The sequence below is a fragment of the Ambystoma mexicanum genome, chromosome 6p, assembly GCF_040938575.1.
Source record: "Ambystoma mexicanum isolate Mex_15411 chromosome 6p, UKY_AmexF1_1, whole genome shotgun sequence".
NCBI classification, from domain to species: domain Eukaryota; kingdom Metazoa; phylum Chordata; class Amphibia; order Caudata; family Ambystomatidae; genus Ambystoma; species Ambystoma mexicanum.
Window position 1 is genome coordinate 764,718,674 of NC_090935.1, and position 15,754 is coordinate 764,734,427.

Genomic DNA, 15,754 nt, shown 5'->3' on the forward strand with positions numbered 1-15,754 from the left:
ACAATGGAAACAGTAGATGTAACCCACGAACCAGGACCGGTTTTGGAATGTCTGGAGCTTTGTTTCGATGGAAAGGGTGACATATCAAATTCAGGGGAATCAATACATTTTCAAACGAGAATGGGGACAAGTTCTATCATATTTACAAAGTGACTATATGCTCCAGTGGTGCCCACACAAAATCAAGATATTGGACTTATTATGATCCTAAGAGACCTTGGGATCCAGACATGAAGGACATGAAGGGACTACTCCTGGCACGGAGATATGGGGGGATTTGGGGTGAGGAGGGATGGGAATACAGTGTTTTTTGTGTGTTTTTCTTTTCTTTCTGTAAGTTGATGATGCTTAAAATCAACAAAAAGATGGTTAAAAAAAAGACTGTTTTGTGAACAGAGCTTCAGGATCCACATTAGGCATTTTGTGATTGATACTGAATTACAAGTTCTATCTTCTCATGCACCCTTAGATCAGCACATATAATGGACTCGAGTTCCAATATACACAACACAGATAAAAAAAACTGGCTATTCGTCAAAATTCAACCTGGTATAACAACCTTTCTGAGGAGTTAACAGTGATTCAAAAGTATCTGCAGCCATTCTACATAACACGTGCACCTATACAAAACAATTAAGAAACGTAATTTAGCATTAATGTTCTGTTTGTGTTATAGGGAAAAGGCAAACCGGTTTTTCTGCAGTTCATACGACATTGTCCGTTTTACACTACTCGAAAAGTGAAGCAAAGGGTGTCACTCATTTTTGCTGATCACTTCAAAGAAAATGGAGCAAAAGTGTTTACGTTTTTTTTATCTTTTATTGTTTACACAACATGAAAGAGAAAATAAATATTGCTCTTTCAATTGCATGTGAAAGGTGCGATGTTTGACGCAAAATTGGTTTGCTCCATTTCCTATAAAATAAGCAGTTAACATAGTTCATGGTTACCCTCATGCAAACATCATTTTGATTGGTAACAGCTAAACCAGTTTGCTCTCTTCACTATTACACTAGTGCAAAATGAATATACTCACTTCTTGTCAACGGTACAAAGGTTTCAGAATAAGAACAGTGTTGAGAAAAAGGTCTATCAGTATTATTTGGAAGACAAAACGTTTAGCCATGAATTGTTTTTATTTTTTAAAAGAGAGTACATTGTACTGAGGCGACTGCCTACGTTTGCACTTTCAAATAATGTGGCCCTCTCCGTACAGTTTTCGGCATTTTCACTACAAAGTGTAAACAAAGTGTCAAATTGCCTTACTACGCTTTACTACGCTTTGCGTATGGAATCCAATGCTTTTAGGCCAGTATTAGGTGTCTGCAGGTGAAGCAGGAATGCAAGGTGGAAACTGTACTCCAATTCTGTGCCCCCTCACTCCAACTGTAAAAAGGAACCCTCCCGAGTGCAAAAGAAGTCTTCAACCAGGTGTACCCCTTTTACACCAGCGCTCTGGAGGGGCTTGAAAATGAGCCCCTTATAGGTTATACCACTATGCCTTCTGCAACACCTTAAAGAGTCGGCAACCAGAGCTCCTCTAGTAACAGATATTCTTGCTCTGTGTGAGATGCATCGGAGTGGAAATTGCCACCACCGCATAATAGGCTCATTTTAATTATATTAATGAAATCTACGATGCTTAAGCGTATATCAAGTAGATTTTTTTTCAAATCCTTCGATAAATACATTTTATTTCTAAAGTGGAAATGGCACCTACATTCTTCAGCTAGTTTTGTCTTCGTCTCTTTGGGTCTATAATTCCATTCCTTTGGGACCGTTTTCAGCAGATTTTCAGAGACGTATTGTGTTTGTGAGTAATTTCCAAGGTTCTCTTTTGTGTTCCATGATTGCATCAAGGAAACGATTTGCTTCACTATTCCAGTCACTGAATTAATCAAAGTCTGCTTCACACATCCAATGACTTCTGGTTCAGATTTGGTGCAGCTATTAACTGAAAGAAAAGAACAAAATGATAACAGAGTTAAATATAGTGGCCTATATGAGGACACACTTCAAATTCAAGCACCCAGTGTTTCTTAGGTGAGTCAGTACCAAGGCCCTATGCACGGATAAAGGGCACACCAAACCATAAATGACTCTTGTGCACGCATTATATTCGAATAATAACATACCTAGGATTTTAGGATCAGTGGCAACTACATTGCTCACCTTAAACCGAGGGGCAATACAAACAGTTAGTGGGTCGGGTTGGAGCGCAAAAACGTTCATTTTAAACAAAGTCCTGTGCATTTTAATAATTTTAATAAAAGAAATGTAAGGTAAAGTGTATACAAATAGCAATGGTATGAAACATTTCTAATTAAAAAGCAATTTCGACCTGTCCTTGAATGGTCCCATCTCACCAAATCAATATTACAAAATTCATTGACCACACCATTATGTCACACTTTCCCCTACACTTACTTGTCAGTTTTTTTCTTCACACTAACTCTGTACATCAGCACATGCAAATGAATCACTATTTCACATATCACTTTCCATATCTTTTCGCTCCTTCTCACTCCATTAGACACTCCTTTCGATCTTTCTCGTCTCATGTAATGTATCCCACTCTCACATTCTGTTCGCCTCTGAAAGTCTGCAAGAAACACTAATTTCTTCACATTTTCTGTGTCTATGTAAATAATAGTGGGGTTTGGGAAAGTGTCATCCGCCGCGATTGGCGGTTTCTTCCGCGTTGGGGTTGGCAACACAGCGTTAGGGGGTTTTAGTCCCTTCTTTGTGTTTTGTGGCAGCTCATTGGACGAACGCAGTGCCGCCGGGAGTTATATTCCTCCCCCCCCGGCGGGCACTGCGTTGCAACCCTCTCGGATTGTTTTCTGTTCCGGGTTCTCTCGCTCTGTGCTTCTGACTACTGATTTTCCACCTTGGCTCGGTTTCAGTAGTTTTTGTTTTTCCCTATGTTTCCTGGTTTCGCCCCTCTCTGCGAAACCCGTTCTCTCCTCTCCCTTTTCTTGCCGCCACCCTTGGTGGTCTGCTGTATTCTTTGTTTACCTTCGGCCGCGTCGCCCTGGACACGGCCCCGCCCGCTTTCTCTCTCTTCTCCATGCTGTGGCCTATTCTCTTTCTACTTTTCTCCAAGACCTTGGTTCTACTTACCCGCATTACTCATCTGGCCGTGCTCTCCTATGTCCTGCACGGATCCGCGGATAGCCACACCTTAGGTGGCAAGGCTCCCTGCTTCCTGCTGGATCAGCTGTTTCTTCGTTCTATGCCTCCGGATATCCCGCTCTGCAAGGATTCTACCACTCCACCGGTGATACAGCCCTCCAGCCAGCATTTCATCTGGTCAGCAGGACTACTAAAGAGTCTCCACGCCGCAAAGGGTTTTTTCTTCCCTGTTTGGGTTTTTCCCTTCTTCCGGCTTGCTTCCGGAAAGGGGGTCGCAGGGCGGCTGTCTACCAGCGGTCACTGTGGCTTCCTTCCGTGACAAGCATATTCACCTAAAAAAGGAAAGAGACTACCTGACCCGGCAGCACCTGCAAGACACAGACAACTCCAGCAGTTCAGGTGAGGAGAGTGTGAAAGTAGGGGAGGTAGAGGGGATCAGAGTGCGAGACCCATCACAGAAAGGCCTCATTATCCCTAATATAGGAGGTATTCCCTACCTCAACCAAAAACTAAGGGTCTATCCGTTGTCAAGATGTCCAAAGGAAAAATGATGTATTCGAAATCCTTTGCTAGCCCTCTCACACTTCAAATAACTGTAAGGTGCTAAGGATAATGTCTTTGGCTTGAAAAGTTCAACGAAAGGTGTAAATCCAACAGAAACCTCCAACGGATAATGTTCACAGTTCCAGAGGATGGTTCCCTTCCCCAGGTTTCTCTTCACCAAAGCAAAACTTTCAAAAAGAATAACTTGTCGCCCAAGAGGATAACTCACTCATCTTCATGTTGCAATTCACTCCAGGGGAAATTACTCCCTTCCCCAGGTTACTCTTCACCAAATCAAAAGTTCAAAAAGAACAACCACTTTCCTGTAGTCCAATAGGATAGCTCCCTCCTCTTGGTGTTGCAATTCACTCCCAGGGAAATGACTACCTTTCCCAGATTTTCTTCTCATGCTATGGAATTAAAAATCCTAAGGGTATGAATCTTCCCTTGGATTCCCTTTTTAAAATGCCACAACATGGGTGCAGGTCCCCGACTCACACAACAGCTTGTATACTCCCCTGCCAGGTCCTCTGCACAGTTCCTTTCAAGAAGGGGTATTGTTCTTCCTTTCTTCTATTCTCTAGCTTGCCTGGTATATTCTCCTGCCAAGACTTTCAATTTCAAATTTATGGGTGCGAGTTCCAGATTCGCCGTTCACCTGGTGCACTCCCCTGCCGGGACTTTCAATGCAACGGTCAACAACTTCAGGACCAAGGGGGTATTTAGCTTCCCCAAGTTCCCCTTTTCATTTGGGGTGCTTGTATTTTCCATCTTCCCCAAGTACTGGCACTATGAAGATTAGCAACGTTTCAAGCTGTAGGGATTCGTCTCCAACTTGTGCTTATGAGTGCCTTCTCCCACTCCCACCTGGTGCCCAAGTCTTCTACTATGGGCTCCAAGGTACTTGAACGGCTTGCTTAGCTTCTCCAACCCCTGTTTGGGTTTAGCTTCAGGCCTGCTCTCCCTCTTCGGTTAAGATTGCTCAGCTCTGCAGCGGATGGTGCTCTGCGTGTTGCCCCGGATCCCCTTGCTGGCACAAAGCTTCACCTCTGCTTCGTGTCCCTTGTCAGCGTCTCTTGTGTCCATCAGAGTACATCACCAACACAGACGCCACCTTTCCTGCTCTCCATTCCACTCTTCAGCTTAGCTCAATTCCTCCGTTTTCTCCATGGTTCTCTTGTCTCTCTGTGTCCGCCTGTCCACCTGACATCTTGGCCTACCCGGTGTAGACTAGCCGGTCGATATCCCTGTGTTGCTCAGCTGTTCCATCTTTTAACTCTTGCACTGAGAAAGGGATTTGCTCAGAGCAAATCAGATTTGTCCGAGTATTAGACTGCTTGTTTCGCTTCAGTCGAGCAATCTTCATTCTGGTTGCCCTCTTTCTCATGTCAGTATTTGTCATTAGGTTGGTTACAAAATATTGAAGGATACTGTCAAAAGGGTTTGTGGGTTGTTGAGGGGGATTATTACAATATGCCATCAAACCATGTGCAATGCAGGGATATCCCTAAAAGGAAAAGGAGGATACCATCTCTCATCCGGCAATGCCTTACTCCTACCTTGAGGGTCGCCTCCACCCATGTGATCCTCCCTCAAATAGCCGGATAGGGTCAGGATCAGATAGCAGCCACAGTCCTCTGGTCAGATGAGGAGCGGTTACCTCTGGGAAAGGAGTGATGACATTATCAGATTCATCACAAGTGTCACCCTTAAGAAGATTAGTTTTACAGTTTTTTCCTCATATAATTTTATTGGATGCAAAGATAATGCAACTAATGTATTAAAATATTGCTCAGGAAAGATTGTAAATATACTCAAGGACGTGACAATGAATCGCTGCTTACTGCCTTTATGACTAATCCCTCGATTCCGTTTTCTTGTTTGGTGCTCCTTTGCTTCCTAAGTAGGTATGTGCTTGACAAAAAGACAAAATATAGATGCCACTTTAAGTTACAGAAACACATACTAAAAACACATTCTTGAGTAGTCGTAAAGGGTAGAATGTCATGTATGACAAAACAATGATATTTATTTCCATTAGTCTCTTTATTTATCTATTTACAAATTAATTCATTAAAATTATGCAAATATTTCAAACTTAAATACTAGACCTATGTCACCTGAATCAATTTTGCACATGTGCTCGCTCCCTATCTAGGTCATGCATCCAAGTTCTTCATACTTTTCTCTTTTCAATGTGCCTGATTATTGAACATCACACTATTGATGTATGTATTTAACACAATGGAAACCACTTTCAACACAATATACACCAATGTGGTTACTCATAAAATCACGACTGAAAGCAAGACTCGCAAACATTTTGAAAATGGAAATGTATTTTCTTCTCCAAAAATGTGCGATTTGCCTATGTATCAACAGTGCATGATTCACAAAAAGGTCAAGAACTTGCAAACCGGGATACAGGAGACCGTTTAAGTTACTTACCTCTAACTATTCTTCTCCAGCATGGATCTGGAATCGATTCACATGCTCATGAATTTTCCCTGTCGTCAAGCTGGGAATCCGCTATAAAAGAAGAACAAGTTACTTACCACTGGTAATGCTCTTTTGACTGGATGTTCCTCCTACATACTCCTCTTCTCATGATCTCTTCATTTCCAGCTTCAGCTGCTTCGAAAAACGTTTTCTCTCGGCAGAGGGTGTTGTGCGTCGAGACGGTCGACTTGATGTCCCTCGAGGGCTTCCATATCGGCTGATGTCATCGTCAAGTACATATAACACGCGTAGCGCCCAATGGCTTCAGTTCTGTTTTTTCACCACCCATATGCAGAATTACAGCCTTTGAGAAGTGACTTTAATTTATCAGACCTTAAAAGAGCGCAAGGTCTAAAGCTTGGAAATTCTACAGTGGGGTAGGCTGGTAGGGCGATGAGGAACACGTGGGAGGAACATCCAGTCGACAGAACATTACCTGGGGTACTTAACTTGTTCTTTGAATGGATTGTGCCCTCCCACGTATTCCTCATCTTATGATAGACTCCCAAAGCAGCATTAGGTTCTTTTGGAGGAGGGAGTACGGATTTGAGAGTTAATCCTTGTCAGAATGAAGCATAGAACTACCTTCCCAAATCTTCCTTCATTGTTAGATGTGTCTAAATAATGTTTTGTGAACGTGTGATAGGTGGACCAGGAAGCTGCCTCACATAAATCCTTTAATCGGAACACCCCTCTGAAGGGCAGAGGAAGTTGCCATGCCCCTAGTGGAATGAGCTATTACACCTTCAGGGGGATCTTTCCCAGCTAGCCTATAGCACTCCGAAGAAGCCAGTATGAGCCATCTGTATAGAGCCTGTTTGGTAACGGACAGACCTAGTTTGCGCCCTGTAAAACCAATGAAAAGTTGGGTGTGCTGTCACAACTTTGCCATCCTTCAAATACGATAGCTTAGAGCTCTCCTCGGATCGAGTCGATGCAATCTTTCCTCTTCCTTGCCAGGATGAGGTGGGAGGATAGAAGGCCGGAAGAACAGTTTTCTGTGCTAAATGGTAATCCATACAATCTTAGGTAGAAAAGAGGGTTTGACCTTAAGGACAACCTTATCCTTGTAAAAGGTGGTAAACTGAGGTTTACAGGATAATGCCTGCAACTCACTCACCCTGCGGGCTGAGGTTATCGCTACTTATAAAATAGTTTTGCAAGTTAGCAGCCTTAAAGGGCAGGAATGGAGTGGCTCGAAAGGAGTGCACGTCAAAAACTTTAAAAGCAAGTTAAGGTCCCAAGTTGGTAGATGGAATGGTGTAGGAGGAAACACATTTGTGAGTCTTTTAAGAAATTTAATTATTAAGGGTATTTTGAAGCAGGATGCCTCTTCAGAGGTGCGCTTGAATATGGAAAGCGCTGCTAGATAAACCTTGATTGTCCCAATCTGGAGCCCCAGATTTCCCAAATGTAGTAGCAACGGTAACACCGTAGGTTTAGTGCCTTGAAAAGTGTCCATGTCATGCAGAACTTGTTCCAACGGCAGTGGTATAAGTATTTTGTTGCTGGCCTTCTATCCAAAAACAAATCCTCCATAACATCATCCGGGGGGTCCCAATTCTTGTACCTCAGCCTCTCAGGTTCTCTCTTTGTGGAAGACGTATTCGTATTGGAAGGCAGATGGACATGTCCAGAAAGTCAGGGTACCACGTCCTCATGGCCCAATCCGGGGCAATAAGGATCATGGGTTTCCCAAACTTTCTCAACCTCCTGATGACTTGAGGAAGGACAGGGATTGGAGGAAGCATGTACATGAGCGGAAACTCCCAGTCCACTACGTACACGTCCCCTAGAGCTCTCTTGGGAGGACATTCCCTAGAACAAAACAGTATGCACTTCCGGTTGATACTGGTCACGAACAGATCTGCTTGCGGGGTTCCCAAAAGGGTGAAGATTTCTTGTAGGACTTCCTGAGCTAGTTTCCACTCGTGGGAGAATGTGCTCTCCCTGCTCAGAGCGTCTGCCAATGTGTTCCCCTCTCAGGGTATGTGAACTGCTGATAGAGAGATTCCTTCTTGAATTGCCCAGAACCAGAGCTGCATTGCTTCTCTGCACAGTGGTAGTGACCCTACGCCTCCTATCCTGTTAAGGTAGTACATGGCCACTGTGTTGTCCGTCATTATCAGGACATTCTTTCCCCATAAAGAGGGCAGAAAGACCTGCAGCGCTAGTCTGATTGCCCTTAGCTCCATAAGGTTGATGTATAGTTTGGAGTCCGTCGGAGACCAACGACCGCTGATTGTCAGATCCTTGGCGTGGGCTCCCCACCCCATGAGTGAGGCATCTGTCACTACTGTTATCTCCGGCCATGGTTGTCAAAAAGGTTCTCCCTTCAGAATGTTGTCTTCACAGGCCCACCACAGAAGGTCATGTGCGACTCTGCTTGGAATCTGAAGGAGGTCTGACATCCTGCCTAAGAATTGGGACCACTGTGCCCATTGAAGGGATCTCATTAGCAGACGAGCCTCTGGCACCAGAAAAATTCAGCATGCCATGAGGGCGAGCAACCTCAATAAATCGAAGGCCGGAAGACGCTGGGGACTCTGAAACTTGGTGACCATCTGCAGAATGTCTTGAGCCCTCACCCAGGGTGGCGAGGCATTTCACAAGGATGCATCCAGGACTGCTCCAATGAACTGGAGTCTCTGAGATGGTATCATGTGCGACTTCTTTTAATTCAGGGAGAAGCTCAGTCTGTGGAGGAAGTGGCAGGTGACACTGAAATGTTCCTGGGGCTGTTCGGGTGAACGTTCCCTAATCAGCCAATCAACCAGGTAGGGGTAGACGTGAAAGCCTCCTCTTCTGAGACTTGCTGCCACCAGTGCCATTAACTTGTGAAAACCCTCGGGCAGAGGTCAGCCCGAATGGCAGAACTTGAAATGATAATGAGAACCGCCAATGGCAACCGTCAGGTACTTTCTGTGCTTGTGATGGATTGGCACATGAAAGTAAACAACCTGAAGGTCCAACGATAACATCCAATCCTGGAGTTGGAGGGTCTGAAGCTATCTTGAACTTGTCCTTCCTGAGGAACTTGTTCAAGTACCTCAAGTCCAAGATAGGTCTCAGTCCTCAGTCCTTCTTGGAGATTAGGAAATAGGGAGAATACCATCCTCTGTTCCTCTCATCACAGGGACTGGTTCTATAGCACCTTTCTGTAGCAGGGTCAAAATGTCCTGCAACAGGAATGGATCTGGAACATTTAGTGAATGGCTTCCCGTGGTGGATCCCGAGGTCTCTATATAAAAGGGAGGCAGTAACCCTGGGGTACTGTTTCCAGTGCCCATGCATCCAAAGTAATTCCTCGCCATTCTTTCAGATGCTGTGACAGTCTGCCTCCCAGCGGAGTGTCGCGAGTCAAGACCTCAGAGTGGTTTTGGGGCGGATGATGGTAAAGACGCTGCTGCTTGGGCGGGCTTTACACCTCTCCCTCGTCCACCATGAGGGAATTTTCTTTGTCCTCTTTGACCAGCCGTCCTCTCACTCTTCCAACTGAGGAGAAGTAGCGAACAGACCTACCCCTCCAAGATGATCAGCTGGGGTGAAAAGGCTGTGGCTGCCTGAATGCGGCACTTAGGGACTTGGCTGCTGCCTTTGAGATCTGCAGCTTTTCAAGGCTTCCATTAGCCTTATTTCCAAATAAATGGGAGCCGTCAAAGGGTATGTTAAGGAGTCTGGATTGTACATCAGGTGCAAATCCCGACTTCCACAACCACGCAAACCTGCATATGACTGTGCTTGCTGCCATGGCCCTGTTAACACTGTCAGCCGTGTCCAGACCTGATTTGCAGAGACTCACACAGGGCCTCCTTGCCATCCCTTATCACGTTCATGAAGCTGTTTCTTTCCTCACCCTTAGGGATGTGATCTGTTGCCATTGCTATACAGTCTGACAGGATGAATGTGAACTTTGCAAGGGCACATGTAGAATTAGCAGACTTTAAAACCATGCTGCTAGCAGAAAAGACTTTCTTTGCCCGAGAGTCAATGCGTTTGTCATCCCTATCAGCGGGTATGGTTGGGTACGAAGCTTGCTTGGAAGCAGATGTAACTGCTTTTACTACTAGGCTTTCCGGAGTTGGATGTATTGACAGGTAGCCAGGGTCGCTAATGGATGGCCTGTATTCTTTTGTTAGATTTTTGTTTACTGCAGGGCTGGACTCTGGAGCCTCCCCGTTTTTTGCAACCCTTTTTCATGTGCCACATGAAATGGTATTATAGGTTCATATTGAGGATCTTTGTCCAATATGTCAGTTAGGTCGTCTTGTTCAAATGCAGGAGTTGGTCTACTCCATTCCAGGAATCCTAACGCTCTGGACATTAGAGTTCTGTATAATGCATCTGCATGATCAGCCGGGTCCGGTATACCAAAATCTAGCTCTGGGGAAGTGTCTACCCCACCAGCTGTCTATAGGGTTTCATGTAGCTTCCTAACCCTGGACTCTTCTGAAATTGAACATTAAGGTACATTAGTATTTTTTTTAATACCAGGGGTATCCAATTGAAACCACATGGAGGGGTAGCATCTGAGGTTTCATTTATTTTTAAATGTTTTTATTGGCATTTTAGTAAAAGACATTCGCGTTACAAGAAGTTAATTATGCAGTAATGCCAGTTTTAAATAATAACCATCAAACAAACAAAAACAAAACTAGCAATTCTCGTTACAGTCTTGTCATGTGAAACATGAGAACAAGCGGATGTCTCCTCATCCGGGGTGCCGTTCTTGCCCTTCTTGGGGGCAACTCCTCCAGTTCACGCATGGTGGGGGTGGGCAGTTTGCCACCCAGGTGTGGGGGGAGTGCTCATCATGGTGTGCAGTTCGTTCATGGAGGCTTATCGTCAGAAGGATGAAACATGTCCCATACTAGTGCATTCCAGGCAACCCATTTGTCACTACCATCCAGCTCTGATCTGCTTACTGCCTCCGCCCATACCTTAGTCTCATCCTCTGCCCACCTCTCGAATTCCCTATGCCAATGTTGGTACCGTGGCCTCCCCAGCCCTCTTCCATGAGATGGCAATGGTTCTCTTGGCCAGGATGCATGCGAGGTCCATGAATTTATGCACATGCTTATGTTTGCTGATCCTGGGGTAAGCACCAAGCAGGCACTCTTTGGGTGACCACTCATACCAGGCGACGCCAGCAGCTCTACAGGCTTGTTCTATCTGCACCCAAAGATCCCTGGCCCGCTCGCAGCCCCAAAACATATGTATCATATCTGCCTCCTCCCTACCGCACCATGGGCAAACTGAGCTGGCGTTCCTGTTGAAGGTGGCTATTCTGTGTGGGGTCATGTAGGTGCGGTACAGCACATTTAGCTGTATCAGTTTGAACCGATGATTCCGTGAGACTGCTTTGGGGTAACTCAGCGCCCTCTACCAATCCCGTTCTGTTAATGTAGTGCCCAGGTCTGCCTCCCATTTTTCTTTCAATGCTGCACTCTTGGGGTTGGGCATGTCTATGAGCGTGCTATACGGGCTAGAGACTGGGCGCCAGCCACCATCAAGGTTGTACATTAGGGTAATAATTGGTTCAGCCTGCGGCTCGTCCGGCCAGCCCTCCCAGCCATCTCTGGACACCTTTCGGACCCGTTGATACCACAGGAACTGCCCACCGGGGACCCGCTCCCGTATTGAGCTGAATTCCCGAAGACCTCTTCATCATACATGTCTCCCCACGTGCATATCCCATGCCCTTCCCATCTTCGCAGAGCCACCAGGTCCGAGCTGTCCTGGCATGCACCCGCTATTGGTATCTCTGGGGTATAAGGGTGTGTGGTCCCCAGTACCGCTCACGTTCTTTTTCATATCTTCTGCCCCAGTGTCACCACCATTGGAGTGTGTTTCGCAGCCCCAAGGGTTACCCAGAGTATTTCTTTTAGTGTGAGGGGCGCAACCAGCTGTTGAAGCTGGACAGTCTCCGAGGTGGGGTCATCAGACAGCCATTTCACCACATGGCTAAATTGGGCCGCCAGATAGTACTTTTCTAGGTTCGGCAGCTTCACACCCCCTGCCCGGTCATATGGTAGGTATAGGGTCTTCAGTGAGAGTCTGTGGCGTGCGGCACCCCACCAAAACCCCCGGATCAGCCCCTCCAGTGTGCGGAAGAAGGAGTCCTTGACTTAATAGTGCACCTTATTAAAGAAGTATAGGAACCTCGGGAGGATGATCATCTTGGTGATAGCGACTCTACCTAGCAGTTATAGCGGTAGCCTGGCCCAGAACTTCATGGAGTTCCTCATACCAAGCAACACCCTAGCCGTGTTGTTTTCGTGTATTTGTTCAGGCGAGTGTTTAATGTTGACCCCCCAGGTATTTAAATGAGACAGTCTCCCATCGGAGACCAACTGCAGGCAGCATGCTGGGGTCTCTCCCTATTAGGCCAGCAATTGGGAATATGCAGGATTTAGATCTGCTGAAGCTGATTCCAGAAACCTTGGCACAGTTGTCCAGTGTAGCTAGGATTACCGGGATGTTTAAATGCGGGTCTCTGACGTATAGAAGGACATCATCCGCGCAAAGCGATAGTAAGTGCCCAGCACCCCTGACCCAGATGCCCGCATCCAAGTATTGCTTCCTTAGGAATATCGCTATGGGTTCAAGACCCAGGATGTACAGCATTGGGGAGAGCGGACAGCCCTGCCTAGTCCCCCTCTCAATATCCCATATGGCAGACACCAACCTCCCCGTTTTGACCCTGGCCTTAGGATTAGTGTACAGAATACGAACCCAGCTAATGAAGGCCTCCCTGAATCCAAACCCCCTCAATGTCGCCAACAGCCACTCCCAATAGATCAAATCAAACGCCTTAATTGCGTCCAAAGAGAGTATAGCGTATTCCTTCTGGGAGCCCTCAGTCTGCGCCAGGATGTGTTGCAGTCTGCGCAGGTTTAGGGCAGTACTGCGCCCAGGTATAAAGCCTGTTTGATTGCTGCGTATTCTATCCCCAATTATTCTATTCAGGCGTTTGGCGAGGACTGTGGTAAGGATTTTGACATCATAATTTAACATCGCTAAAGGGCGGTATGAGTCGCAGCGTTCAGTCGGTTTTCCGGGCTTCGGTATTGGGACAATTGGTGTTTCTCTCATTGACCCCGGTAATACTCCATTGGTGAATGCTTCTTGGTAGACCTCGAGCAGGACCGGCGTGATGACATCAGCATATGTTTTATAGAACTCTGGGGGGGGGGGAGAGTCCGTCGCTGCCCGGTGTTTTGCCGGAGGCGAGGGACCTGATTGCCTCAGTGATATCCTCACCCATTATTTCAGCGTCTAGGGCCTCCCTGTGCGTATCCTCTATTTTGAGAAGGCCTATTTCATCTAGAGTGTCTAATATGTCCGAGTTTGCCACTTGGTGGTCGTGGCTGTATAAGCGGGAGTAGAAGTCATGGAAAGTGTCATTCATGTCTTGCTGCGTTTTATGTGTTGTGCCCGTTTCATCCTTTATCTCGATGATTTGGTGCCTCGGATGTTCCCTCCGGCATTGCCATGCTAACAGCCTGCCCAGTTTGTCGCCTTCAGCGTGTGATTTGGCTGTCTTAACTGTGAAATCGAATTTGGAGAGCCTGCCCCATGCCTCCGAACAATTCCCTCGCAGCAATGCTAGTTCTTCCTCCTCCCCCCGTGTTCCTGTAGTGTTGGTTTCCCTGTCTTTTATTTCCTTTTCCTTTCAAGTTCTGCCCTTAGTGTTTTCCGTATGCCGCCAGCTCCTGCAATAGCCTCCCCCTGACAACCACCTTCATTGCTTCCCACACCGTGTCCCATTGTTCTACACTGCCCACGTTTGTTTCCAAGTACCCTTATAGCTTGTCCCGTAACTCCTCCGCAAAGGTTTGGTCTGTCAGGGCATCCGGGGACATGCGCCACAGTGGTATAGGTGGTCTGGGGCCCCTCACCGTCCACAGCACCTGCAGAGGGGAGTGGTCCGATATTGACCTGCCCAAGTATTGGGCAGAGTCCATTTGTGGCTGGTAATGTTTGGGCACAAATATGTGATCTATCCTGGTGCGCAAGGCGTGAGGGGCAGAGAAGTAAGAGTACTCTCTGTCCATTGGGTGGAGTTCTCGCCACATGTCGACCAGGTCTAGGGATACTATCAGCGCGTTGAGTGCCTCGGTCGCTGCATCGTTTCTGGTTACTGGTGATCTAGATCTGTCCAGTTCCCTGTCCCTTACACAATTAAAGTCGCCCCCCCAGATGCAGAGGCTGTCCTGGCAGCCAGCTAGTTTGGCTCCCAGTGTGTCTAGGTGCTTCGGGATTCCATGGTTGGGGAAGTATGAGTTTATTATGCAGATTTCGGTCTGCTCGATCCATCCCCTCACCAGCAGGTAGTGGCCCTCCTGGTCCGTCTTCCAGCTTGACACCTTAAACGGAACCAAAGGGCTGATCCAGACAAGCACCCCCTGGGCGTATTTGGAGTAGGTAGCCCCATAGCACTGCCTATCCCAATGGTCAATCAGCACCCCCAGGGTTTGTTGGGTCAGATGGGTCTCTTGGAGAAGGGCTATGGACACTTTCTTCCTGTTAAGGAAGGATTTAATTCTGTTCCTGCGCATGTAGGTGCCCAGGCCCCGAACATTCCATGTTAGGATTCTAATGTCATTGGCCATTTTGGCATGTGCAACCCCATCGGCTGGATCCAGAGCCATCCAGCCACTGATCTCGCCCCAGCAGAAAGGCCAATCGCTTGCCCCAGCCGAGCTCACCCTCACCCCACAACCTGCAGTAGTACTCTCGCCCCTCATGCTACATGCCTCATTTTGCGCTGAGATCTCATCGCTTGCGTAGTAAGAACAACCCAAACCAAACAAATTAATAACCAAACCAGAACTAGAACTGGGTAACTGCGCTCAGCAGCCACCTTGTGTCCGTGGCGCTCGAGCGCCCCCACAACTGACTGGCCCTCCAGGGCCAAGGCGTGCGGGCTGTGGTGTGTCAGCAACCGGCCGACACTGAACGGTTTGTGGGATGTGCGCCTTCGCCCAGTCGGAGGCCCCCGCTTGCCCCTGCCTCATAAAATACTGTGGTGATCTTCTCAGTGTTCTTTTGTGCCCGAGCAGGCTTCATTTGATGCGTCCCCGCTGCCCCCGTGGCTGTCTGAATCAACGTTCCTCATGTAACAGCTTCACGCCCATGGTCCAGGTTGTTGTGCTCCAGCCACATGTTGGCCGCAGCAGGTGTTTCAAGAAAGACGGCACGCCCTTTGTAAAGGACCTTGAGGCGGGACGGGTACATGAGCATATATTTGAGGTTCAGTTTCCTGAGTTTCAGCTTAACTGGCACGAAGGAGTTCCGGGCTCTCTGCACCGCTGGGGTGTAGTCCGGGTATATGGCTATTTTGGCGTTATCCCGGCAGATCTCTCCTCCCTCTCTGGAGAACCTCAGAATGATTTCCCTATCGCGGAAGCTCAGTAACCTAGCTATCATGAGTCGCGGGTGCGAACCCGGAGGCAGCCTTTTTTGTAGTTCACCCCTGCAATAATTTCTCTGCTCCAATCTCCTGGAGTATCATGTTTTCAATTAAGTCCGTTGGGCCCTTCCATTCCCTCCAGAACCCGATTGTTACTACGCC

The 15,754-nt window shown here is 47.1% G+C and overlaps 1 protein-coding gene across 6 annotated transcripts in view; it reads right to left on the reverse strand.

Moving 5' to 3' along the window:
- Nucleotides 1-15,754, reverse strand: part of KIAA0825 (KIAA0825 ortholog) — a 2,662,507-nt gene that overhangs the window by 528,648 nt on the left and 2,118,105 nt on the right. For all 6 annotated transcript variants that reach the window (XM_069627636.1, XM_069627637.1, XM_069627638.1 and 3 more), the window contains one exon: nt 1,721-1,954. In XM_069627636.1, coding sequence (XP_069483737.1) covers nt 1,721-1,954 — 234 coding nt within the window. The remainder of the gene's footprint in view (nt 1-1,720; nt 1,955-15,754) is intronic.